We start from the raw sequence: 26782 nt of genomic DNA, 5'->3' as shown, positions 1-26782 counted from the left end.
AGGAGAAGAGTGTCAAAAAGAGAAGACACAGAAAGACTCAGTAGAGAATAGAGAATCTGTGTTTGAAATGAGCGTCTGTCATTTGGTCTTTCTTTGTTGTTGCTTTCAGCAGGAGACTCGGGCTTTTTTAGGGTTTAAATGGAGATTTTGATTCATTTTAACATTGTGTTTTCTGCCCCAGGTTTTATTGGCTTTTCATACGAAAAACAAACAAAAAAGGAATGGAGCAAGTGGCGGGTCCTTCATTTTGTGAGGGGAGAAGCTAAATTGGCAATTTACACGCACAGACAGGCTGCAGGACGGAGACACTTGTGATGTCCCGGTCGTGTGGAAGCAGAACATTAAAGCCAGACTCGGGCTGGAATTCTACCTCTACAAGTCTACTAGAAACCTTTACACCCCTGTGGGGACGTGTCCTGTGTTCAATAACTGAACAAGAGGAGACACCTCAAAAACAATGTGTCTTGAAGAGTTCTTTTAGTATTTTACTATAAATCAAAGTGCTTTCAAAAGTCAAAAGTTTCTCTGTCTCTCTCTGACCCCCATAGTTACCCCCCCCCCCCTCCCAACACACACACACACAAGCCTGGTCCTGCTCAAGGTTTGTTCCTGTTAAAAGAAAGCTTTGGGGGGTCTTATTGGGGGTCCTGGGTTTCGATAAAGCTCCTAAAGACTATTTTGTTTGTAACAGATGCTGTATCAATAAAGATGAAGTGAAAAGTCAGGAAATAAAAAAAATAAAAGTAAGCTTTGTTTGTGTGGACTGCGACTTCTGCTGCACATCTGCTGTCCAGTACAAAGATGTCCACCACAGAACCATCGTTTAGAGAATAAAAACTGAGTGTTCTTCAGCTCCTCTGAAGCCCCTGACTTTCATTCTGGTAACGCTGTCTGTTTTTATCTGACACATCAGAGATCACGGTGTTTGGGTCCGGCTCAGGCCGCCGAAGCTGATGTTCATCAACGTCACAGCAGAGAATCACCTCTCCTACCAAGATCTGGATCAGGATCAGTTACCGGGACAGTCGGGTCAACCTGTTCGTATTTATGGAAAACAGTGAAAAACGGTGTTTCTCAACATTTATGTGATTTAGTGGTGCCCAGCAGGAGGTCACACCACAGGGTCACACCCCCAATGCTGCTTAAATCCTGGGAATATTCATCATTGACATTGAAAACAACGCTAAACATCAGCAGACTTCTGGGCTTTTCTACCCAACAGAGGCGAGAACACATTCAATACTGAATGGCATTTAAAAAATACAGCACTAAATAAGAGAGTTCTCATCCTGAGAGGCCCTTTTTTTAAAAAACTGCAAATATTGTAGATAATAAAACAACCAGGATTCACCGCTGGTGAATATCACTGAAAGATATTTAAACGATATAAGTTAAAAGATTTAAAAAGGCATAAATATAAACATGATAAAAATAAGTGAAGTTAAACTTGACAAACAGGAATACTAGAGGGAATATTTGAATAATAAGGAATTGTAAGGGAATATAGGACTTATTTAACTGTTTTATGAATAATAGTTCTGAAAAACATCCACAATTAAAACCATATTTTATTGATGACAGCATTTGATCAATAGCTTTCATTTGTGGCAGAGGAAACTTAAACGTTGACGTCTGTGAGGGTTAAAATGATGAATTGATGGACACAAATCCCAACTCTTAGATCAGTAGAAGAAAAGTGAATAAAAATGGCTAAAAAGCAGCAACCTATGGAAATGACAGCCACAGGTTTTGTTCACCATCACCGGTGAATGTAAATTGTGATTTGTGTGCAGCAGCAGTGCTGGTTTTACCTCATTTGAGCAGCCGGCCAGAAAATGTGCACGATCATCTCTGTTTGCGTTGCTGGCAACAACAAAAACAAACTTAACAGACATGGCTAGATTTTTAACAGTGCAAACGCCAATTCTAAGCCTACTTCCTGATTATATAAACATATTTTTTAAAAATCAATAGAGATGTTGCCAGGGGTGTATTTAGGGTGCTTTTTGTTTAGACAAAACTCTGTAAAAAAAATAATCAAAAAACTCTGTAAAATAATACCATGTGTCAGGTAGTGCAAATTAAAAATGAACAGCATTTTTCTGAACTTTTTGCAGCACAACAATTATAACATTAGCATGAGAAAATAATATTTCAGAGTTCTTGTTTGTGATAATATGAAAGATGTCACTAACAGCGCAGCACAACAGAGCACAACAGAGCTACGACTCCCAAAGTTCTGCCTCTCCAGTGTGGATCGATGCAGAAGCAGCACCCAAGAAAAAAATCACACAACTGAATAAATATGAGGTAGATCGATGGTTTAAAGGTCCTGGAATTCCTCCATTATTCAAATATATGATAATATTTGCATGTTTTATAGTGTTGTGTTCAAAGATGTGCAAAAGTTTGAGTGCGCGTGCGTGTGTGTGTGTGTGTGTGTGTGTGTGTGTGTGTGCACGATGCAGATTACTGGCAGCCTCAGGCTGATTTATTTCACCTGATACTGACTCAAAGCTCCTAATAAATGAAAATGCTGCCAATCTCCTGCTGGGACAGAACGAAGTAATAATTATCCGATAACCCCCCACCCCCATGACAGGGGGGTGTAAATCATAATGAAGATCTCCTATATTATACGAGTAGAACCTTATCTGAACTATGATCCACTATAAACCTGAACATTTACATTTTTAAAAACAAATCTCCTGGTAATTAACTATATTTAATGAATTCATTCATTGCTTCATTAATAATGGGTGAATCAATAAATAATCATAAAGCAAAATTGAACCCTTATCTGAATGAACGTCACATATTCAGTCATTCTTGTCTTTCCAAAGCTAAAATGTGATCCAGCCTATGGCTGCAAGCTTGCTTTCAGCTCCTGCAGGATGTCGCTGCCACTGCTCCAAGTAACGACTTTAGCTTTGAGACAATGGTTGTCTTTCTGTTTCCCAAGTTTAGCCAACAACTTTTCCAAAGTGTATCCCCGCCTCGGCATGGCAACATCATGTCCTCTGAGGCAAGAAGTAGGGCAGAGGTCGTTCCCGCCATCTCCCACGTAAAATATCCGCTTATACTCCGCGGCTCGGTCGCAGTGCTCCGACAGGTACAGCTCCAGGACTTTCCTCTTACACAGGTTCACGGGGCACTGCTGGCAGTCGTGAGAATGGTGGTGTCGCACCTCCATGTGGCCCTGTGCGTTGATACTGGCTGGGTTGGTGAAGATGTGATCGACCGCTGCACGGAGTGCAGCCGCCTGGAGGATCCACTCTATGAACATGGTGTTGGAGTCGGAGATGACTATGCAGTCAACGGTGCGTTTGTGTTCCAGAACAAATGTTAGCAAGTCTGCCATCCCGGCTGTCAGGGGGATGGTCTCCATCACACTGCGGACCCTGTCAGGACTGACCTCCTGCTCTCCTGCGCACACATCAGAGGAGACAAAGCTTTGGAATGATTCACCAAACTATTTAAAACTATGCGTCTCCAGCGTTCACATCTTCCACGGCCATTATTAGACAAAAAAGCCGATGTGAGGTCTTGAAACGTAGCCATAATCAAAAATAAAGTCCAGGATATAGAAAAATGCAAAGTTTAAATCAACCTTGATGTTTCCTTACACGAAAAAGAGCAGCTCTCCTCAGCAGCAGGTACAATTCTAAGCAAATCTATACCGTAAAGAGAGGGACTGGCACTTACCTATGTAATTCATGACTCTGCCCATGAACTCTGTCCAGTGGCCTTTTGTGTAAGTATTCTTAATAGAGTCCGGAAGTGTCTGACCAGGAAGACATCTGACAAGAAAGCAACAAAGAGAGCTCAGACTGCAGGTAACCTGGAGAATCTGTCCCACTCTGTAGCAGGAAGCAGCTCCTTTATGAGGTACGTGAAGATGAACTGATATTTAACATGGATGTGTTACCTAAACACCCACGTGTCGCTGTTGTCATCGACAACAGTGTGGTCAAAATCGAACACCATCAGAATCTTCATTTTGTCACCTGTACAAAGACAAAAGTTTGACTTGGTAATAGGTTATTTGTTTATATTATCAAATAGAGCTTCATAAACTCTTTAATCAGCACAGGTCACGTGACACCCTCAAAAAAACATTCATAAGAATGGACACCTTTCAATCATACGTAATATTCCGTCAACACAAACATCCTCATATTATCCCTGGAGTCTTGGGGGTCATATAATGAACACTGCACAGTTTAAAAAAAAAATTAGAAAACACTATGATTTCTATTATTTTATAAGCTTCCTTATATTTCCCCTGCAAAGCAGTCGGGCGAATTCAGCCAAATTATATTACAAAGGTTTAGGCATGACGGGGGTAGAATGGCAAAGACTACACGATAAATATGCATAATAATGTGACAGTAATAAAGCATATATTAGCGAATAACAATAACGCCAAACCCCACCTGTGTGTTCCTGCCGGTGACCGTCGCCTTCTTCTTCTTCGTTGTCTTATTTTGGGAGTTGTTGCTACTTGTGTGCTCACTGCTGCCCCCTACTGATGAGTTGGGGTTCTACATTACCGTAACCTTTCATTCCAATCAGCTTCCTTTGAGCATTGATGCACATTTTAAACTCAATCTGGAACATTTTTAGTTACCTACCCTTCAGTTACATCTATAAGTCACCTTCATGCTCAAGACACATGGAGTAACCTTATATTAAACGATCCTTAATGTACAGTTTTTAATGATGTATGAGGTCTTCTTATATGTCGTCATACATCATGGTTTAAGGATATCCAGGATGCACCATAAACAGAATGGCAAAAGGATAATTATGACTAAACTTGTTCCTCTGGATTTGCAGGTAAAATAAAAATGTGCTCATGCATTTATTTTGCATAAACTAAGAAACGATGTCTTCAAATTAACAGTTCCTGACTGTTAATACCAATCAAATTAAGGTCCGTTGGTTCTTAACAGTTAAATTGCGATTCTTTGAATGTTGCTCCTTTGAACTTTGATTGCCCCCACACACGCACACGCTACACGCACACTACAGTAATGACAGCAGTGCCCATATATGCCCACTAGGTGGCGGTAAAATCAAATTCACATATATTGCGGTCACAACTCAGAAAATTCAGAATATCAAATATTAAAGCCCCGATTTCTGTTCTGGCTCAGTGATGCTGAATAATGAAGGTTTTCCAAAACCTTTTGGTTCAATTGATTAGGACATTATTCATTAACATTATCTCAGTGCAAAAATGGTTTGGGAATATTTAAACATTGTAACCAGGAGAATCAACAGAGCAAGTGTAATGTCATGTTGAAAGGAGAGATATCACACGCTCATAATTAGTTAGTTAGTTAGTTAGTTAGTTAGTTAGTTAGTTAGTTAGTTAGTTAGTTAGTTAGTTAGTTAGTTAGTTAGTTAGTTCGTTCGTTCGTTTAAACTCCGAATCACTTGGTGGCGGTAATGCGTCACTTGTGACAGTCTCCGTTAGAAGGAAGAAGAAGAGTTGCCAGTCACGGACGTAACCAGCGAAGAAGAAAACGACGTCGGGTTCTTCCTGGTTATGTGAAGTGCAAATAAAGCTTCGGTCAGATTATCGCTTTCCCAACATTGGTTTTATTTTATTCTGTCCGACATGTTCAAAAGTTTAGGGACGTGGTTGGGCCTGGAGAGTCCTGCGAATACGACGCCGGATGACGCAGAAAATGTGAAGGTGGAGCAGGAAGAAAAGGTTGTGGAAGCACAAAACGAGGTAAACAAACAACAGCAACCAGCTGATCAGGATGGAGAACCAGAGGAGAACCAGGAAAAGTCGGAGCAGGGCAAAGGACTGGGGGGTGAGAATCAACTGTTTCTCTAATGAGCTATTTCTATAATAAATATATATGATTGTGATGTTGTATAAAAGCCTGCACGAAAATAGAAATCCTGTGAAAAACATATCTATATACATACATGGCATTTTTGTCTTTTGGGTTGGCTAAATCATTAATATAGCTCAACCTTTAAAAGAGAGAATAGAGTGCATGGTGAAATTAATGGAAAATCAGAATTCTTCTGGACACATTAAGGTACAAACCCCTTCATGTTAAAGGAAAAGAAAACCAGATAAGACAGTTTAAAAGTCTGCTGGAGGTATTGTTGTAGCATGAACCTACACATATGTGTCTGTTGATGGGTGTGTATGACCTCTGCCAAGGAATTTATTTGAAAGCTGGCATCTGTCTCTCTCTCTGTCTGTCTGTCTGTCTGTCTGTCTGTCTGTCTGTTAATAAAATAACTCAAAATGTTCCGAATGGATTTTCAGGAATTTTTCAGCAAGGGTGGTAATTAGGCTAAGGAACAGATGATTCAAATTTTTATATTGTTCCCAATTCCAAAGATCTTCCAAAGATCAAAGCAAAGAAGCTTTTACCATATAGCCACCTACAATAATGTGACTCCTGGCAGAAGTGGTCATACGTATTCTGAACTGTTCTAAAGTCTCAGCACGTCAAATGGTAAATGACGTTTTGCGAACTGCCACGTGTGCGTGACACGTGCACTATCCTCTCTCTTCATCCACGGACAGATTTCATATTCAGTTTTGCCTCCACGGCCACAAAGAAGATCTCAGACTCTGTAGTTGAGACAGCACAGACCATCAAAAAGACTGTGGAGGAGGGGAAAATTGACAACATTATAGACAAGGTATGATTTCTCACCTTACTCAGACACGTTTTGCAGCATTTAGAAACTATTATGCCTCAGGACGTTTCAGGCATGTCCCATCTGTTTTCAGACTATTTTGGGAGATTTCCAGAAGGAGCAAGATAAGTTTGTCCAGGAGAAGAAATCCAAAAAATCAGGTACAACCACAGGCAAAAATGAAGTTGTTTATTCCTCCTGGATCTGTTCAATATTTCTGAGAAATAACGTCCAGGTTTGCCTCTTTATTTCCTGTCAACTGGCTCATCCGTTCATGCACAGTCCTAGGTGTGGACACTTGTCCTCTGACGTTAATATTACAGAGAATGCAGAATAATATTTAGACAGAATATTCACTACAAGGACTTCAGGTTTGAAGGGCTCCTCCATCATTTCCACAGGACATTAAGGTCATACCTTTCATTTCTCCTTTTGGCTGCGTTCCCATCACAGTCCTGTAGGACATCATTCATTTCTGACTCTGATTTCTAGGTTCTCCTGGATGTTCTTCAGCGTTGCTCAGGACCAGTGAGAACTTAGAATTGCTGCTCAGCGAGAGCTCAGTGTGGGGCAGTTATGATAATTGATCCAGAGCTTTGGTATCAATCACAGCAGCACAGTTTGGGCCAGAGTCGCAATCTCCTCTTCAAACAAGACAAACTATTCAAGCAGCAGCCACTAATGTATATTTGTGTGCGTGCCGTTTCCGTCCAGATGCGGCTGTGCCTCCCTGGGTGGGCTACAACGAGGAGGAGACGATCCAGCAGCAGATTCTCGCTCTGTCGGCAGTAAGACCCAACTCCTCGCGCACCTCTGGTGAAACTGGCAGCTTTCTTCTTGCTGAACCTGTGCACTGTGATCCCAGGACAAAAGAAACTTCCTGCGAGACCCGCCCGCTGGTGTCCAGTTCTACTTTGACATGGAGCACATGTATCCTCTAGCTACAGTGATGCTGGAGGAAGACCAGCTGCTAAACCGCATGCGCTTCGACTTGGTTCCAAAGCAGTCAGTAGATTCCCGGTTCCCTGCCTGTTTTACTTTGTGTGCTTTCATTTGCGTGTTTGTTGTCTATAGTGCCGTCACATGGAAAATGTTACCTGAGAAATGTGCGTTGGTGCGTTCAACAGAGTGAAGGAAGAGGTTTTCTGGAGGAACTATTTCTATCGCGTGTCTCTGATCAAGCAGTCCGCTCAGCTCACAGCACTGGCAGCCCAGCAGCAGCAGCAGGATGTCGATGAGAGAGGGGCCAGCGTGTCTCCTGAAGACGTCATCTTAACAGGTCGGCCTTTCATCAATCACGCGTTAATCACAAATGCTCAACGTGGAGACAGACGAAAGCCGCTTTTGAAAAAGCAAGGCCTCTCCCATGAGGCTAAAAATGCTTTTTATCAGCATCCGATCAACACGCAACTAACAAAACAACCCGCCTTTATTTTACTAATAAACTACAGTGGTTGGTGGCAACATGAAATGTAATTATGCTACATAACCGTAAAAACACAAGATCAGCTGTGATGGTTGTCGGGGACTGGGATGAGACGTGGAGGGTTCTCAGTTCAAGCCCCAGACAAAACAGGAAAGATGTTCTGGTAGTAGGGGAAGGCGCCTCTGAGCAAGGGATCAACCCCCCCTAAATGGTCACACAGGGCTGTGGACGAGCCTTCACCCACAGTGTGCACACTGCAACCTTACAGAGTTCCTCTGATTTGTTTTTGTAGACAAAGTACGGCCCAAAACTCCTCCGGTTTCCATCAGCGACATCCAGAAGGTGAGTAACTGAAGGTGTGCGGCTGTCTTCATGGTGTGTCCACAGATGAATCATTACACCGTGTGTCCTTGTGACGCCCAGCCACAGCGGGACGAAGAGGAGGACATGTCCACGAGTCCCGGGGTGTCAGAGTTCGTGAGCGATGCTTTTGACTCCACCGCCATTGACCAGGAGGACCTGAAGAAAGAGATGGAGCAGCTGGTGCTGGACAAGAAGGACAGCCTCCCGTCCCCTGATGGTAATCACCCCAACACCTTTCACATTATTCACAGCCATCATCAGAGTCACTTCCCTGTTCGTCTCTTGATGTAAATCAGTGGTGAAGCCTATGAGATGCACTGACGCGGAACTGGACCACGTGCAGCCATGAAACTTAATCCGCGAAAAGGGTTAAACAGACCAAATTCTGTTCAACTTGTTCTTTGTAGTGAGATTAGAGATTTTTAGAACATTTCACTTGGTTGTAGAGCCAAACGGCCAATAAAGTGGCCATAAAACCAGCTCGGTGAGGAAGTCTTGGAGCGTCACGCTCTGACCGTCTGTGTCCAGCCAGTTTTGCGTTTTGTTATGAAATGGTTTGGCTTTAAAGTGACAGTTTGATCATATGTGTAATGGCTCGCTGCAGAGTCCGAGGCAGCAGACTGGGAGGAGGAGTTGCAGCAGGAGCTGCAGGACTATGAGGTGGTGACCGAGTCGGACAACAAAGATGACCAGTGGGATGAGGAAATAGAGAAGATGCTGCAGGCCGACAACAGCTAAATGAGCGCTCCGATAGCATTTAAAGAAAGGGAAGAGTTCCCCCTCCTCTGCTCCTCCACTTCTGACGTAAAGATTCTCCTGCTCGTGATGGTGAAAGTACTGGTATAGTCGCAGGAGTGACACTTCTGCTGTGCACGGTGGTCATGTTTATACTCAGAATTTATGATTCTGATCTGTTGCTCTCTTCCTCTGTCCTCTCTGGGGTTCATGACTTTGGCCACGCGGGGGCGCTCTAGTACAGAATCTAGATAAATGGCGTTTGAACTGAAAATACAATTTCTACTAATTTCATGGACGTCGATCCATGACGTCATACTATACTTCGACTTAAATATGTAAAATGACATATATGTAAATAAATGATTATAACATTTTGCAGATTTTTTGTCATCTTCTGTCCAGGCTGATATTTTGTTTCTCTGCATCGTATGACATATTCCATGTGAAAATTATTTTAGTTGCCATATGTACAGGCTGAATCTGAAACCATTTCTATTTAAACTATAAATACGATAAATATTACAATTAATTATGATATGATTTAAATAAAAAAAACTCAATTTTGGTGGGTAAAAATTGGTGGTAAGAGGTAAAAAATAAACTTAATTATCACTTCACAGTCACTTTTTCTAGATTTAACACATTCTGCCAAAGGGCACAGTTTATTAAATAGGATTATTTAATGTTTTACGGTATCTGTTCATAAAAGTACAAAATTCAAATAACTTTCTCTCCATATATCTTTTGTTACTGGAAGTATTTAAAATAGCCAATATTGCAATAGAACCGTGTTGTACTACAATATTATACAGAATAATGCATCTTATATTTATGAAGATTCGGTAGATTTAGAACAAATGAGCTTGTGGTAGGTGTTTCATTATATCTAGTTATTGTTAAATATGAGATTAAACAAGGTCAACTTGTTAACCAGCTTAAAGCACAAAACATCCAAACCAGCAATTTTAGCAGCCTGACAGGAGAGAAAGAGACTAAAGTATAAATAAAGTCACTTCAGATTAATCCCTTTATATTGTTGCCGTGCCCATAAATGGTGTGTGTGGTGCATGATGGGAGTCTGCTGGAGCTCCTGGAATCTCAGCACTGCTGGTTCTTTTGTTACATGTCCTCACCGCTCCCAGCGGAACCATCAGCCCGGCTCTGAGCCGAACAACACATTTATTTTTACATAAAACCACAATGAGAGCGACTCCTTTCCTCTTTGGACTCTCCTCCTTTTTGTGATGATCATTCTAGTCCATGTGTGTGTGTGTGTGTGTGTGTGGAGGTGTGTGAGAAGAAAGTCAGCGGGTTAATGAGTCAGTAAGAGTGGAATTATGGGAAGGATTCCGGAAAGTTTTGGAAGTCGAGCGTCAAACACAGACGAGTCCGTGCATGCTCACGGCTCTGTGAGGGAGCAGATGGCGTCTGCAACACCAACACAGCTCCATCATCACACCGGCCCCGATGGATTGGAGAATAAAGAGTCATTTGCAGTGAGAATCAATGCGAGGATCAATAATGCCAATGATTTACCCCCCGTCTATTCAGGTGCACGTGGAGGCACACAGAGGAAATAATGAGACGTTTTAATGCGGCTTTGTTCTCTCCATATCTCACAGCCGTCACAGTCACCAGCTGTGTCTGGCTGTGACAGGAACACACACATGTTGCCATGGTGACAAAGCCCAGCAAAGGAGGAGCTGTGTGTGTTTATTGCTTGGTTTAACCGCCCTTTAATAATGCATAGAGTGCGCTCTGTGTGGAAACACACCAGCAGCAGATTTAACGGGCTTTCTTTCTTGTCTCCATCTTGCGCTCTGCACCTTCTAAAAGTCTTCAAAGCAAAGGGTGAAAATGAGGTTTCAAGTTATGGTTTAAAGGTGTCACATTCACAGACAGAAGATGGCTCAGTCAAAATAAAGTTTAAAACTAAGTGTGACGCCTACTGGATTTATACTACTAATCTACCTTCTACTACTGTAAGAAACTGTCTTTTTTTGCGCTTTAGGACCTCCAATAACTGGTAAATGTTATAGATTTTAATGACATTTTTCGTTAATGTTGGTAATCAGCGGTTTTTTTTAAAAATGGGTTTCTTTAATCTCTAATTTACTAATCAGGATAATCTGCTGCCTCCATCGGTAATCCTTTCACTGAGAGTCACCCTCGAGTACAAAACGAGTTAAATAAGGAGGCAGACAAACTGACTGAAGCTACTCCGATTAATTGGACTATTAATTTCGGAAATGAGGTGCACGGTGGAGGTCTGCACTTTATTATTATCCATTATTCATGAACCACTGCAAACTTTTAATACAGCAAAGTTCTGAGAATGGACAAAGGACGACGTGAGAGAGAGGATGAAGGTTTCGTGACAACATCTGTCCCCGTTGCTCATACAGTTTCATCACACGTCTGCAGACGCCCGACCGCTGAAGGAACAAGACTTGAAAGCTTTGACATATGCCGACGTGTTTTATGTAAACCTGAAGTGAAAGCATCCTGGGTTTCCTGTCATACTGCTGAATGACGTCTTCTTTTTCCTCTTCCCACGAACTAAAGTCGCATGAACTGACATTCGATTGCTTCGACTTTTGACCTGACAATTCAAACTATTACATGAAAGGGAGGGGCTCTGATGAATTAGAATTGACTGCAGATTAAATCTTTACATTTGTGCAGCTGTCTGATGGACGATTCCCATTGTTTTAGGTTTATCTGTGGATCTTTAATAGAGACAAGAATTCCCTGAGAGAGCAGACTGCCAGGTCGGTCCTCACAGGAACAGTAATGTTTGGAGTGCACAGGGCTTCCTTGTTCAGATCTCAGCTGGATCTGATGCTGCAGCACATTTTGGCAGGAAACTCAAATTTCTGAGTCATTCCAGGGTTTTACCTCTTTAAACTAGCTTTCAACTCCATATCTCATGACAGGCCAGTTGTTTTGATCCGTCAGCTTATCTATCAAGGAAGGATCTTGTCTTTCTACTCTTGTGTTTAAACAAATTTGGTCTGGTTGACTTTTGTCTCCTGTCTCTTATCACCAGACACCGTTTTCTTTAGTGTGTTTTCCTTCCACCTACTATGTTCTCGCAGCATTTCTTTTATGTGTGCTTACACACGTGCAGGTTGGAGAAGTTGGACAGAAGGACGGCACGGCGGTCCTTATCTTTCCACACCTCAGATCCTGCACAGAAGCCTCAGGCTGCCAGACTTTCTCCTGTCAAACCTGCCAACATGCCTGGTTTTATATCTACAGTGCTCAATAAAGTGTCTGGGAAGATTCCAGTCACCCTGCTCATGGTCCTTCACTTTGTGTGTGTCGTTTCTTGTATGTGCAACAGTCAGGACAAGAATACACATTATATTGATTACACATTATAGAGTTGGAACATGTTGGGTATGTGAGGACATTTTGGCTGGGTCCCCACAACTTTGTCAGGAGGCTTAAGGGTTAAGGCTAGAAAGTTAGGACAGGGAAGTGCATTTTATCAATGAGTCCTTACAAAGGTAGAGGTACAAATATGTGTTATGTCTGTGTGTGCACCTGTCGGCCAGTGGGTGAGGCAGTGGGTGTTTTATTACACCGCACTTTAACTGACAAATACACAAAACTGCAGGTGTGTGTGTGTGTTAATAGAGGGGAGAGAAGAGGAACCAGGTGCTGGATCCGGATTTCACCTAAATATAAAATGTGGTGGATAAGAAACCTTAAGCTGTTGTGCAAGCATAAACAGTGGTTTTAGCCATGAGGTTTAAACATTAATCAACTTTAATAACTGCAGCTTTGTGCAAGAGTCACGTGTGTTTTACATATTTACTTATATCTTGAAAAAGCACAGGCAGATTTTTTTTTTTTTTTACTGAGTTTCCAATAAAGTATTTCATTAACAAACAGCAGAACCATAAAATCAACTGTAATGTCCATTGAAATCCACAGAAAAACAGAAAAATACCTCACACCCAAAGGTCACTTTAGCAAAACAACTCAACCAGATCCCTTAATAAAACAAGGTGAATATTTTATGACACATTTAAGATAGTGTAAGACAGGAAAACACCGTAAAACTCCCCGTACACACAGCTTCGTGGTGGTGTAAAGGGCGCATTTTGCTTGGCGACTCTGCAGCAACACAAGACCAGGAAGTGCTATAATAGCACAAAATAATAGCACATATCTTGCGCGTTAAACCGTATATTACGCCTGTTGTGGGCAATGGCAAAATCCAATAGTTATATCTATGAGAGAAGAACGTTGAAAATTTGTTTTCAATGTGACTCGTAGCCCCCCAGCGCAAACACACCCTCATGACGCATTGCTGCGTAAACAACCCCCCGATAGTCCACGTTTAAGCTGAATACAAGAATAAGGTGACACCAGGTTGTATCTGTATTCCCATCATTTATTGTGAGAAAGAAAAATTGTAGCACATTTTTGAAAGAAACTTTCGCTTTGACATGTATTGCCAGTAAATCGGTGTTTTATTTTGAAAGTGCGGACCGGAAAGGCTCCCTCCTCCCTCGAGCCGCGGCTCTCGCGGCGCCGACTGTCCGCTCGCGAGCAGCAGGAGACGTTCACTGTCTGATCCTCCGAAGTTTTTGCGCTTGGAATTAAGATGTCCGTTCAAATGTCTCCGCGGTGATTTAAATACGTTTTCTAAGTTTTGTTTTCTTCGCTCTTTTACTCGTCCGACTTCGAGCGTCCCGCCGCCGCTTTTCTTTGACATTTTTTTCTATTTTAAAAGCTGTTTATTTGGAGCCATTGTGCACCTGCGGGCAAAGGTTTCTTATTAACCACGCGAATCAAAGCACCGGAAACCTCACCTGAGTTTACCTGAGCACGGTAAGAAGCGTAAATATCGCAGCAGACGATGCAGAACGAGTTTTATTTCAAATAATTTAGGTATTCGATTAGCATAGTTAGCACTCAGATTAGCAACCACTTTTTAAATTGGTGTCAGTGTATAATTGTTTGGATGTAGTTGATCTGTATAGCTGCACTTAATACTGGAGGGATGAAGGAGCTGCACTTTTATTGACAATTGTGGGACCAAAACCATCTTTTATCAGCTTTGTCACCGTTGTTAGTATTTGTCCTAGTTGTCCTATTTGACTAGTTTGGATTTCATGTTTTCATCTGAGGTAAGAAGTTCATTTGCTCCTAAATACTGATGTGAGAGACTGTCTGAGGTTTCTCGACAGTAGGCCCGATCAAAAGACACCACTTTTTTCTTTGAAGAAAAAAGGAAAGAAACACAAATGTGTGAAAATGTGTCACCTAGAAATTTGGGTTGACAACAGTCCCCTAGATCAGAGACGCAGCAGCAGACATGAGAGGGAAATGTATATTTAACAGAGTCGTGACTCATTCCAGGAACCCCGACTATAAAAGCAGATCATAGGCAAATTCACTGTTACCGGGGTGGTTGTGTAATGATTTGTGTGTGTACGTGTGTGTTGCTTATTGATTTATTCAGAGCCCCTCAGGAAATACCTGCAGAATTCCACCTGCACCTCCAATTTCCTCACAGAAGCCATCAAAAGGCAGATGAAGGAACACGTGCACGCTCCTGCAGGTGTACGCACGCTATCACTGCGGCGGCGCTGCGAGGAATGCAAGGTCTTTACTGGGCTGTAGCCTTGGGGAAATCCCACACACCCCAGCGATGTAAGATACAGTCCAACCTTTGAGCTCCAGAAGCTTCTGCTCTTCGACGGGCCGGGTGTTCATTTTGGCTTCGGCGCAGGTTTGTTTTCATTGTTTCCAGCTGGTGGTGGTGAGGAAGATATTGACAGGAGCAGTTTGTGTTGGAGGTCACCTTGAGAGAAAGGGAGGTGCAGATCATATCTTTTGTTGGTAACCAAGGCATCCGAAGTGCACTGAACCCAAATGAGATTACTCTTAAAAACACCCTGTATAGAGAAGTAATCCCTAAACTACATTCACTAACAAGTTCAGCGCAGCCTGGATGCATCTCGACTGTCCAAAGTTTAATTTTGTCAGCCTTATCTTAAGTTTAGGACTTGGTGTGAGCGGCCATATCCCATCTCCAGTTAACAGCCTCCAACCCCGACGTTGATCCCTTGACCCGCTCTTAAGCTCGCTGTCACTTCAGTCCTCTGGCTCCACACAAAAAGAGTCTTTTGTTTCCTTGAATTACTCTTCCACGCACATTCTTGTCTGCCCAACTGGGCTGCAGCTAGGGAAGCAGCGAGCACTTGTAAACGGATGAAAATGCATTTCTATACTGTCGTTTTCTAGTGTTACTGGTCACCTGCTGGACCAGACGTGAGGCTCACGTGGACTGTCCAGTTACCGGTGACACTGGAAACGTGGCTCCGGCTTAAGATCTTAAATGGCAAAATAGAGATTTGGTGTTTTGCTTGCCATGCTATTTCCACTTGCGTTGTTTTGACGCTCCGTTGTGGTTTAGATCAGGTGTTTCGGGTTTTTTCTGTCACGTATGCAGGCGATTTAGTGGTCGTGGCGCTGTCACTCACTTGAACAGCTTGGGCCGGGGGCTGCTGACTGTTTATCCTGACAATGCCAACGTCCCGCCCACTCACCCCAACCCCAGCTGCCGCCCCCCCCTCCATGACCTCTGTCTTGTTTTATCACATCACATGTGTGTAATTTGCATAGAGGGACTCTGCAAGTTTTTGTGTACTTGTACAAATGTGGTGTTTGTTTTCAGATTGATGCTATGTGCCAGACAAAATGAGTAAGATCTCAACAGAGATATGAGTCAGACTTCAGCGTCTATAGATGGGAAAACATGACACACGGAGGACATGTCAGGAAATCATGAAGCGACGCTCTTCTGGGGTCACCAGGGCCCCGTCTCCTACCGATGCCACGCCGCCACTGAAACAAGTGTCTGTGTGTGTCGTCACCGCGACGTGGAGGAGGAAGAAGCAGGGCAAGGCTGCAAGTGCCATGACAGAAATGACTAGGAGGGGGGGGCTTTGTTGAGAAGATGAGAAATGTGTGCAGCTCATGCGCTCGTTCATGCTGAATCTAACACTCACACCCACACAGGAACTGTGACCTGAAAACAGGGTAACATTCTTGCGCTGAATTGATGTGAGTGCCATACGGTGACAATAGAAGGGGAGAGTGTGTGTGTGTGTGGGGGGGGGGGGGGGGGGGGGTTAATGTGCCAGCAAGTTCCAACATGAGAGCTTAGAAAGGTGAATGTAGCTGGAAAAGATAAAGTCATTCTTCTACCATAAGAATGTCATATAAACGGACAGTATATTTATTTTTTTATCTCTCTCACACACACACACACACACACACACACACACACACACACACACACACACACACACACTCACGTACACACGCAGTGTTAGCCTGTGGCTGATGAGGTAGAAAGTGTAGGCTTCGGTTGACTGATAACACCAGTTTATTGTTGTAAGCCAGTGTGATAAATTTCTGACTCACACCCCGTTTCAATGTTTTGTCTGACATCGTCGATGGAATCATCAAAGCCAGACGCTCACGTTTCAGTTTATTACCCACAGAGCTCGGAGACGTGAAACTTGTCTTCGTGCGTTGATTCCCAGGGTTTTTAGAGGTTATATTTAAATGATTTCCCTTTGATGAGTGCTGATTTTTCCCCACACTAAAAGTGCTGATTCCACATGTTTAAGGTGATGAAAAAATACATACAGATGTATTAATTCTCATGCTGCCAGTGTTAAAGCCTGAAAACATGTTTAATATTAATATAAGATGTGAAGAAGCAGCCAGTAGCATTAGAGTTAAAATCAAAGCACCTCATTTGTTAGCTTCATTACAAAGCTGGATTCTAAAATCTTCTGTTTGCTCACATCTATAATTAGTCCATTTGCAACATGTTTTACACTTTTATAGCTTCTGCTGTCCCACCTATACTGTATGAAAACCTTCACAGGGTGTGTGTGCAACACGATGCCCGTATCACAGGGGTGTGAAGTCGCGGAACTCAATTCTGCCTCTCTTAAATGATCAAAAAGAGGAAGCGTAGAAACCACAATTATGATGTGTGAAACAGTTTCTCCTATCTCCAGTCTGAAAAAAAAAAATTGATTTTGTAATGCTGTGGTTTGAAAATGTAAATGATTGTGACATGGATGTTTTCAGCTTACATAACTGCGACAAACAACACCCCCCAAACCAAACCACCAGCGCTCAGTATTGGCAGCGCCGGTCATTTAGGCGACCCAGATAGGCTCGTGTGTCAGTCACGCATGTCAATACCTGTGAAGACCTCCCGTTTGACGTAATCTGAATAACCGCAGTCAGCCTTGAGCGCATAAATGTGGTGTTTCTGTAGCATTTGAGGGGCTTAGAGACGACCTTGAGTCCCAAACGTGCTCTATAAATAGGGCAGAATTATTAGGCAAGTTGTATTTTTGAGGATTCATTTTATTATTGAACAACAACCATGTTCTTAAGGAACCCAAAAGACTCATTAATATCAAAGCTGAATATTTTTGGGAGTTTTCACTGTGAGTTTTAGCTATTTTAGGAGGATATCTGTGTGCAGGTGACTATTACTGTGCATAATTATTAGGCAACTTAACAAAAAACAAATACATACCCATTTCAATTATTTATTTTCACCAGGGAAACCAATATAACAGCTCAACATTCACAAATATACATTTCTGACATTCAAAAACAAATCAGTGACCAATGTAGCCACCTTTCTGTGCAAGGACACTCAAAAGCCGGCCAACCATGGATTCTGCCGGTGTTTTGATCTGTTCCCGATCCCGAGACACTGTTCAGAGAGGTGGACTGTTTTCCCTCCTTGTAAATCTCACATTTGATGAGGGACCACAGGTTCTCTATGGGGATCAGAGCAGGTGAACAAGGAGGCCATGTCATTAGTTTTCTTCTTTTAGGCCGTTTCTTGCCAGCCACAGTGTGGAGGACTTGGATGCGTGTGATGGAGCATTGTCCTGCATGAAAATCATGTTTTTCTTGAAGGATGCGGACTTCTTCCTGCACCACTGCTTGAAGAAGGTGTCTTCCAGAAACTGGGAGTTGAGCTTGACTCCATCCTCAACCCGAAAAAGCCCCACAAGCTCATCTTTGATGATACCAGCCCATACCAGTACCCCACCTCCACCTTGCTGGTGTCTGAGTCAGACTGGAGCTCTCTGCCCTTTACCGATCCAGCCACGGGCCCATCAAGACTCACTCATTTCATCAGTCCATAAAACCTTAGAAAAATCAGTCTTGAGATATTTCTTGGCCCAGTCTTGACGTTTCTGCTTGTGTGTCTTGTTCAGTGGTGGTGGTTTTTCAGCCTTTCTTACCTCGGCCATGTCTCTGAGCATTGCACACCTTCTGCTTTTGGGCACTCCAGCTCTGAAATATGGCAAAACTGGTGGCAAGTGGCATCTTGGCAGCTGCACGCTGGGCTTTTCTCAGTTCATGGACAGTTATTTTGCACCTTGGTTTTTCTACACGCTTCTTGCGACCCTGTTAACTAAATGAAACGCTTGATTGTTCGATGATCACGCTTCAGAAGCTTGGCAATTTTAAGAGTGCTGCGTCCCTCTGCAAGATATCTCACTATTTTGGACTTTTCGGAGCCTGTCAAGTCCCTCTTCTGACCCATTTTGCCAAAGCAAGGGAAGTTGCCTAATAATTATGCACACCTGCTATAGGCTGTTGATGTCATTAGACCACACCCCTTCTCGTGACAGAGGTGCACATCACCTGATATGCTTAATTGGTAGTGGGCTTTCCAGCCTATACAGCTTGGAGTAAGACAACGTGCATAAAGAGGATGATGTGGTCAAAATGAATGGGTCTGGTGAACGCGTGATGCTAATAAACTGGGACGTCGAGTAGAAAAAGACCCATAAAATGGTGTCCAGAGGAGAACACCTAACAGCAGAGTGTCAGGTTAATGTTACGTTGGTGACATCTAAATATGGAGATTGTCCGTTATGTACAGTGGTCGTAAACTAAATATGAACATTAACAACAGTCGGCTGCGTGCATTTTCTTCCTCTACTTGTGGTTTTGCAGGATCCTGTCTTTGGTTACCAGAACGCTGTTCAGAACTGACACCTACATATTTAGAAAAATCACACTTCCTAAACAAATAGGGCGAGCACGGACGGACACCGCCACTTAGAGAAGTGTGCTGTGCCCCCTAGTTCCCTCTTTTATGCTTTTGTTTTTTCTATTCTATGTGTTTTTTTCTATTCTATAGGCTTAAACTGTAACAGGAAGTCATTATTGAAAGTCTTGTGATTAAAAAATAAATGGGACGAGGCGCAGAAAATAAGTGAGCCGTGAATATTTGTGGTTAAAATGCATCTGCATGTCTGTCTGCGACATTCACAGGAGTCTGTGACTGGAACCGGATAGTTTCATACTCGAACCCACTGCTGATAATTGGATCATATAGGGACAGAACGCTGAATGTCGGCCGCTGTATCGCGTTTCCTTGGAAGGAGAGGCAAAAAGGAAAAGACTGTTTCCATTGATAACAGCACAGAAAGGACCTTGTGTGTACTTTGAGTCTGCACTCGTTTCTATTCATTGATAAGAAAGTACAGAAAACAAGGTCTGGATGGGAAAGAAAGCATATTAATGCCGAGTTGTGTTACCGCTAGTTACAGATTCCTTGTTTTTGATGGGATGTGAAACATCGTGAGTGTCACGATTGTGGTTACAGAACAGGACTGAAACTTGGTTGCACACCCTTTTTCCTGCCTCTGCAGAAATAAACTATAGCGTTTAACAGCTTCGTTCCTTTGTTTCTATGTGGCAGATTATTCTCAATGGAGCTGCAGCGCCTGTTGGTGTTGACCCTGAGCGTCCTCTTCAGCACAGGTGAGACACGTTAGCTCCTGGGAACATGGAAAGATACTTAGATATCTATAGTAGGAATCTCCTTTTGCTCTAATTTGTCCTACTATACATTCCGTCTTACTGCTTATCTCCCAGTACAGCCTTCTCCTCTCTGCTGCTGTTTCTATTTCCAGTTGTGTTGCTAATCTTTTGTAAGGAAGCCTCGTTTTTAGATGTTCCAGCAGCTCTTTCAACAGTCTCTGTTCTAGTTCTCTTTGGCAAATCAACATTTTTTCTGTTTCTTATTAGAAATTAGGTGTTGTTTTTTTTTTGGAGGGGGAGAAGATTGTATATTTTATTTCAAATCCCGGTAATTCTCACCAAACTTGAGACAATCTGTGCCTTATCTGTCTTTGTGTCCTTCAGCCTCCTGTGAAAATGATTGGGATTTCCAGTTTTGTGGCACCTGGCGCCACGGCGGCCGCCCACGTACTCTCGGTGTCAACGTCTCCCCGGGCTGTAATGGCATCGCAGTCTCAGCCAATCAGAGCTCTCTGTCCATCAGGGGTGAAATCACCTCGCAGTGCCGGCACTCCCGCGTGATTCCCCTCACTGACACAGACGAGCTCAACTCAGCGGAGAGCCACTTTTGTTTGTACTGGGAGCCTTTTTACGACCAATTGAAGCTCCAGGTGAAAGATGGCAGATTTCTGCTGCCCTGAAAGTGAAGTGATGCAGGTGGTTTCATGCGTGAGTCTCTTCTTTTTTGCTGCAGTTCGGAGGAAAGAACCTCACTCTGTGCCCGCCCGCCAGCCTGCACGGCTCCTGCTGCACCGATCTGTCACATGACCGTAACGGACCCGATGGGGAATACGGCATCGTCGACGGAAGGCTCAAAGATGATTTGGTCACCGATAAAACACTGCTGACCTACTATTTTAATGCATCCTCCACTGACTGCAGTAAGGGCAAATCTGTATAAACACATCTAGAGAGCTTTTAACAGTCTAGGCATGTAATTTATGACTTTTCTTTCCTTCCTCAGAAGATTTATGTGATCAACAGAGCCAAAAATCCACCAGTGCCACCATGTAAATATCTTAGCCTTTGATGGTAGACATATTGGTGGACGTATTGATACCAGTACACTCGACAGGATCCACGGATAAAAAAACGTGACGGTTCTGTTTGTACAGGGTTTCTGGCGGGCGCCAGGCTACAGGGACTCTTGATCATCCGTGCGCTCGCAGCTCTGAAGTGCTCATGAAGGAGGATTTTAAAGGCCGCAACGTGACGTCGCCGGTAAGAAAACGGGGTTTTGTCACGTCAACTCGCATCGGTCCGGACAGTCGGCATCACAGGAGCCAAATAAAGCAACATAGCGCATTTTCTTAGCCAAAAGAACACGACTGTATTACAGGCGGGAAGGCTGCCGGTGCGAATCCCCTAAAACCCACATACCTCTGGTCTCGGTATCGGATTTATTTGCCTGTTTTAATTTCCAGCTGACGCAAGATGCTTCTGCGGAGCCAGCCATCACTGTCCAGATCCCCCCGGTTCTGAAAGAGGCTGCCAAAAACACCGACAAAGTCGTCTGCACGTTCTTCCAAAACAACTCCTTGTTCCAGGTATCTGCCCCAAAACGCACGTGCACGCGCACGCGCCGCTGCTGCAGGAGAGGTTTCGACTGGAACGCTCGCTTCTGTTTGTCTTTCAGGACGGTGCCCAGAACTTCAGGATTCTTGATGATGTTGTTGAGATAACCGTCGAGAATGAGATCATCCGTAACCTGCCCGAGCCAATCAGGATCGACTTTCGCCATGATGTCATAACTGTAGGTCACCACACGAAGGTTTTCTAATATAACTTTCTGTCCACGTGTCGCTGTGAACTCTGCAGTAAATTATCACAGAATTGGCCCAAGAGGAAGAAAATTAGCACCCGTGTCTCATGTCTGATTAGTTTTTCTTTTAGTGATGTTTCCTATAAGCTGCTTCTACACAGTAAAACCACACCTGGGGTTTTTCTTAGCTCACACATTGCAAACCAGATTCTAACCTCTAACCTGTTTGTTCCTTATTTGTCACACTCGGCGCACTAATGCAGTCATGCATGTCAGGAAAATGCTGCCTCGCCATTCTTTGTGTGTAGCGGGCGCCGCCATTTCACCTGAGTGTGTTACATTTCCCAGCACTGGCTGCTGAAGACAAAGAGCTGCTATTAAAGCAGACGTGCAGCTTTGTGGTTGAAAGCAAGCGAAGGAAACACATATGAAACATTGTTTTAATCTGATAACGTTTGCAGCAGAAACACTGATTCACTTTTATTCTCTTTGTTAATGTAGCTGGACTGACTTCAGGAAGCATTTTGCTTCTTTAGGTATTTCATTGTACTTTTAAACCCAAAACGTTTTGGTTTTTAGATAATAGCTTGTTTAAAACTGAATATAGTTGTTAGGACTTCGCCATTTGGTCGAACAGCTGCTGCGGCATCAGAGGGGCGGAGTCACACGAAGCCAAAATTTCCCTAATTGACTTTTCTTTTTTACCCCCAGAAATCTCATTCACGTACATGCGTTTCATGGGACACCAGGAAAGGTCGGTGTTTATTGCGGACGGATGCTTCTACGTTTGAGACCTTTTATTTTATTTATTTATTTTTTAAAAATGGGGATTTCTTTGCTCAGATCCTTTGCAGGTCCACTGGTCCTCGGAAGGATGTGAAACGCATCATCGTGGGTCAGAGCTCACCGAGTGCCTCTGCAACCACCTGACTTACTTCTCTGTGCTGGTGGTGAGATGATAAAAACTCTGCACAACAGTTAAATGAATTAAAATAGCTGGGAACACCAGCAGCTCGTTATTTTCTTGTTATTTTCTGCTAGTTTTGCTGCTCTGCTCAATTGTTCCGTCCTCTGACAGCAACTCCAACCAGGCCCAGTCTGCCACCTCCTGGCTTTGAGCGTCATTACATCTCTGGGCTGCGCCACGTCTGTGATCAGCAGCTTTGCCGTCATCGTTTATATCTGCAGGAAGAGGTCATATCACCCTGTCACGATTCGTTGTTTGTTTAAATTAAGTCAGAATGCTGTAACAGATGCTAGCTTATCACTGTTTTCCAGTATTGAGTGGAATAGTTATAAAAAAACAGCAGCATGCTGCGATCCGGACGTAACGTCTGTTTACGTCACTCTTAAAAAATAAGAACAGTAAACCGATTAGTGTGACGAATATCGCAGTTTTCCGTGAGACACCCAGGTAAAGGGGGTGGAAACCCATTAAGTCATGTAATGCTTTAACCAGAGTTAAACTAGACGCATGCTCTGCAACTCCCACGCTGGCGTCTGGCACCTGGAACACAGGAAGTAACGCTTGCATCACGTATACAATTTTTCAACTTCCTGTTATTGGAAATGCTGACCGATGCCACTCGCTTATTATTTGACGTAATAGCTCAACCACAACGGGCAAAAGCCACATACGTCCACCTAGTGGTGATGAGGAGGACACGTTGTCTTCAGTTATTCGATTTTCTCCCGTATGTGTCAACGGGGACAAGAATCGAATTCCGAGGAGACGCCAAAGTCTTCATTTGGTTCAAGCCGTGCGTGTAAACGTAGCGTTCCACACTTCTGTTCCTCTCTCTCTGCCGCAGGCATTCCAAGGACCAGGCCATCAAAATCCACCTGGGTTTAGCCTTTTCCCACGTCTTCCTCAATCTGCTCTTCTTCTTCACTGGTGTCCTGGCCAACGTTGGAGGTGCGAGCGTGTGCCTGTGGGTGGCGGCAGGTCTCCACTACGCTTTGCTCATGTCCTTGACCTGGATGGGCATCGAGGTTTTTCACACCTTCTGGTTGGTCTACAAGGTGTTCACCCCCAGCCCAAAGCCCGTCGTGTGGAACGTCGTGGGTTTTGGTGAGTTTGTGACGTAACTCGGTCACATGACATCCTGGATCGTTTAGTCACCGCCATCTGACCGTGCGTTCTGTCTGTTTTCTAGTCGCCCCTGCCGTTCCTGTTGTTATTCTTGTTGCAGTAGGCGACATTTATGGCAAGAGAGAGCTGCGGCACTGCGACGGCACCACTGATCCTTATTCGATGTAAGCTTTTTTATTCTGAAACATGTCGGGAAAGACTAGTTTTCGGCGTCCTGTTCTGAGTTTGTTTTTGTGATTGTAGGTGCTGGTTGAAAGACAACGACAGAGCCTGGCTGGCACACTACTTCACCACTATGACCATCCTGGTGGCCTTGGTGTCCTTTGGCCTTGTGATGCTCTACTTCGTTTTCAGGCAGATTCGGAGCAGGGAAGAATGGCGGCAGAACCGCGTGGCTTTCCTCAGCATGTGGGGCCTTAGCTGCCTCTTCGGCACAACCTGGGTTCTGGCCTTCCTCAGCTTTGGACCGTTCACGGAGTTCTTTATGTTCCTATTTTGCATCCTCAACTCTTTCCAAGGTTTGCACATGCTGAACGCCATCTCACCATCCAGTAGCGTATTTTTATCAGCGGCCACTGTTATCAAGCGTGTACACGGTGCACCGTGAGTGATTAGACGGGGGTTATTTTTATTGTTGGCATGGAGATTGGGTGGTTATATTTGGCTTTGCTGCATTGTATCAGCGTGGGAATGAGACAATGGCCGGTTGATCAGGGCCGTGTTTCGGTGGCGCCTATCTCAAAGCTGCTTCCTGTCGTGTGTGTTGGTTCAGGCCCAAAAACAGAGCCCTACCTTTCTCTTGTTACAGGATCCACGCTCTTTAGCTTGTGAAATTAGCTTTTTTTTTTTTTTAAATGACATCCTCCGCCAACATCTGTAATCCTCACTACGTAATGACTTTATCTCCATTTAATGTAATGAATTGAATCTATATGTGTGTTATTTCTGTCTCCTCCTGCAGGGTTCTTTCTGATGCTGCGGTTCTGCATGCTGCAGTGGATAAGGAAGCAGGGGGGCGGCTCTTCTCTGGGCAGCAGCAGCGGCTCCACCAGACAACACATGCTTCAGGCTCAATAGAAGAGCTAGCTGGGAAGTGATGCAGCAAAACAGAAACCAGTCCGTGCTGAAGCATAGTTTTAGGATGACACGGTGTTGTGATCAGTATGTGGTAAAGAAGAGAAAGACTGTTCTCCGCCCTGGTGTGAGCAGAAGCGTGTCTGGAGTCTTTCTCTGTCATATATTTAGACTTGCTGTTAGTAGTTGAAATGTCTCACCATGGCTGAACTCTCCATATACGTCTCTTAGGTGTTAAATAGCACAGTCCAGCCTGACGTCGGCTCGAGCTGCTTGGCTCACCTTCGGGTGCAGAAGCGTCGGAACTCTGGGTGTGGATTTACATCTCAGGCTGAGAGGCTTTTATAAAGGAAATAAGCTCACCTGGTAGAAAAAAAACACCGCTCAAATTCCAAGATGGCTCGTAAAAATGTCACTGATGACATAAGAGTTTAGTTGATGCACCTTTGGTCACAGCATTTAATGCGTGGCTCCGTGTATTCAGCCTTTCCCAGTCACGCCATGTTGTTTTCTTCCTGTATTTGTGATGTTTTCATACCTTTTCTACAGATGGATCAATTGTGAGACCAAGCTAAATCATTTGAGGGGGGGACATTTTTATGGGGACGTTCTTTTGAAGGAAATTCAGGACCTGCTGTTGTCTGGATGTAGTTTTGCTTCTGATTTTGTTGTAAAACTACTTCAGATTTTGCTTGATTTCTTTGCAAGAGCTTGTTCAGGGCAACATACTGTAAAATGATTGTTCCTTCCTCCATCTCTCAGGATGGTCCAGGCCTGGAGCCTACCCTTCCACAATACCTAGACTGGGTCTAGTTTCTGAAGAGAGCTACTTTTAGATTTTAAATCAAAGGTTTCTGATAAACTTAAGCTTTTTCCTTAAGGAAAACAAGGGAAGTTAATTGGTTGCTGGCCTCTGGGCCATGATTTTTAGTTCGATGGAAAGAAATTATTTTATTAAAGCTTTATTTTTTACATTTTTAAACTTGGAATGTAGTTTTTTATTTGTAATTTTAATGATTTTGACAGTGTACATGCTTTCTTCTAGCACTTTAGATTGTTTTTTGTTTTTTAAGAATTTCAGTGAAGTGACTTGTTCATTTTTCCATTAGATTTCAAATATAGGAGCCAGAATATTCAGTGTAAATGAATAGAGATGTTTCCCCAGGAGGACTGTTTTATTCCTGATGGTGGTAGTTGAGTTAAATAATAATAACAGTAACAATCAGGTCTTTTTCAACTGAGCGTTTTATTCAGAAACCTTTCAGTTTTTAGATACTGTGATGTTTCTATTCTCTGACGATGTTTAAGTGATTTTGTATAGGTGAACTTGTTGCATTAAAATAACCTGCAAGTGGAAAAACCCAGTCATTTGATGTCTTCATATTTCCTCCCAAACACGAGTGCAAAGTTTCCCTCAGACATCTTTACCTTTGTGCTGCCTGTCTGCAGCTTTTGCTCTTACCCGCATTGATCAGCGGGCACTCAGGAAGTGTGTTTCTTCTGAACCACATAGAAACATCTGGGTCAGATGTAGGTTTTGTAAGTGAATGTGTAACTTTGTGGAGGCAGCCTGTGTGTATATATGGGTGTGTTTGCACCTTTCACCGCTCTCGCTTCAAATAGCGCCCATACGTTAGCAGCACTGCTCTAATTACACTCCTGGTCCTCACGCAGCAGCAGCAGCAGCAGCGTCAGGCTTGTGCAACAGCTCAGGCCTGCTCTGCATCTGTCATTCCTGCTATTGGACTCAATTCACACAAGG

At 43.4% G+C, this 26782-nt stretch overlaps 3 protein-coding genes across 4 annotated transcripts; 2 read left to right on the top strand and 1 right to left on the bottom strand.

Moving 5' to 3' along the window:
- Positions 1-1600: 1600 nt before the first annotated feature.
- Positions 1601-4537, bottom strand: LOC115251976 (probable phosphatase phospho2). The gene is made up of 4 exons (XM_029846029.1): positions 4437-4537; positions 3929-4007; positions 3706-3800; positions 1601-3426 (listed from the first exon to the last, which is right to left on the bottom strand). The coding sequence occupies exons 2-4, from the start codon at positions 3997-3999 to the stop codon at positions 2861-2863; spliced, it is 732 nt and encodes a 243-aa protein (XP_029701889.1). The 5' UTR covers positions 4000-4007; positions 4437-4537; the 3' UTR covers positions 1601-2860.
- A 974-nt stretch (positions 4538-5511) lies between these two features.
- Positions 5512-9583, top strand: LOC101069016 (synapse-associated protein 1-like). Its single transcript, XM_003977363.3, has 9 exons — positions 5512-5828; positions 6563-6681; positions 6773-6839; positions 7393-7466; positions 7544-7683; positions 7806-7957; positions 8397-8446; positions 8528-8684; positions 9072-9583. The coding sequence occupies exons 1-9, from the start codon at positions 5627-5629 to the stop codon at positions 9203-9205; spliced, it is 1095 nt and encodes a 364-aa protein (XP_003977412.1). The 5' UTR covers positions 5512-5626; the 3' UTR covers positions 9206-9583.
- A 4064-nt stretch (positions 9584-13647) lies between these two features.
- LOC115251971 (adhesion G-protein coupled receptor G5-like) lies at positions 13648-26384 on the top strand. 2 transcript variants are annotated; one of them, XM_029846021.1, is made up of 16 exons: positions 13648-14050; positions 14685-14954; positions 19992-20053; positions 20438-20703; positions 20787-20973; positions 21057-21102; positions 21208-21313; positions 21517-21639; positions 21729-21845; positions 22566-22608; positions 22698-22804; positions 22933-23048; positions 23666-23925; positions 24011-24110; positions 24190-24464; positions 24908-26384. In XM_029846021.1, the coding sequence occupies exons 3-16, from the start codon at positions 20002-20004 to the stop codon at positions 25021-25023; spliced, it is 1914 nt and encodes a 637-aa protein (XP_029701881.1). In that variant the 5' UTR covers positions 13648-14050; positions 14685-14954; positions 19992-20001; the 3' UTR covers positions 25024-26384. The 2 variants fall into 2 exon arrangements, with proteins under 2 accessions (XP_029701881.1, XP_029701880.1); XM_029846020.1 differs by lacking the exon at positions 14685-14954 and having other exon boundaries at positions 13653-14050.
- Positions 26385-26782: the final 398 nt, after the last annotated feature.

This window comes from Takifugu rubripes, chromosome 13 (genome assembly GCF_901000725.2).
Source record: "Takifugu rubripes chromosome 13, fTakRub1.2, whole genome shotgun sequence".
Classification (NCBI taxonomy): domain Eukaryota; kingdom Metazoa; phylum Chordata; class Actinopteri; order Tetraodontiformes; family Tetraodontidae; genus Takifugu; species Takifugu rubripes.
This window is presented reverse-complemented; position numbering and strand designations above follow the sequence as displayed.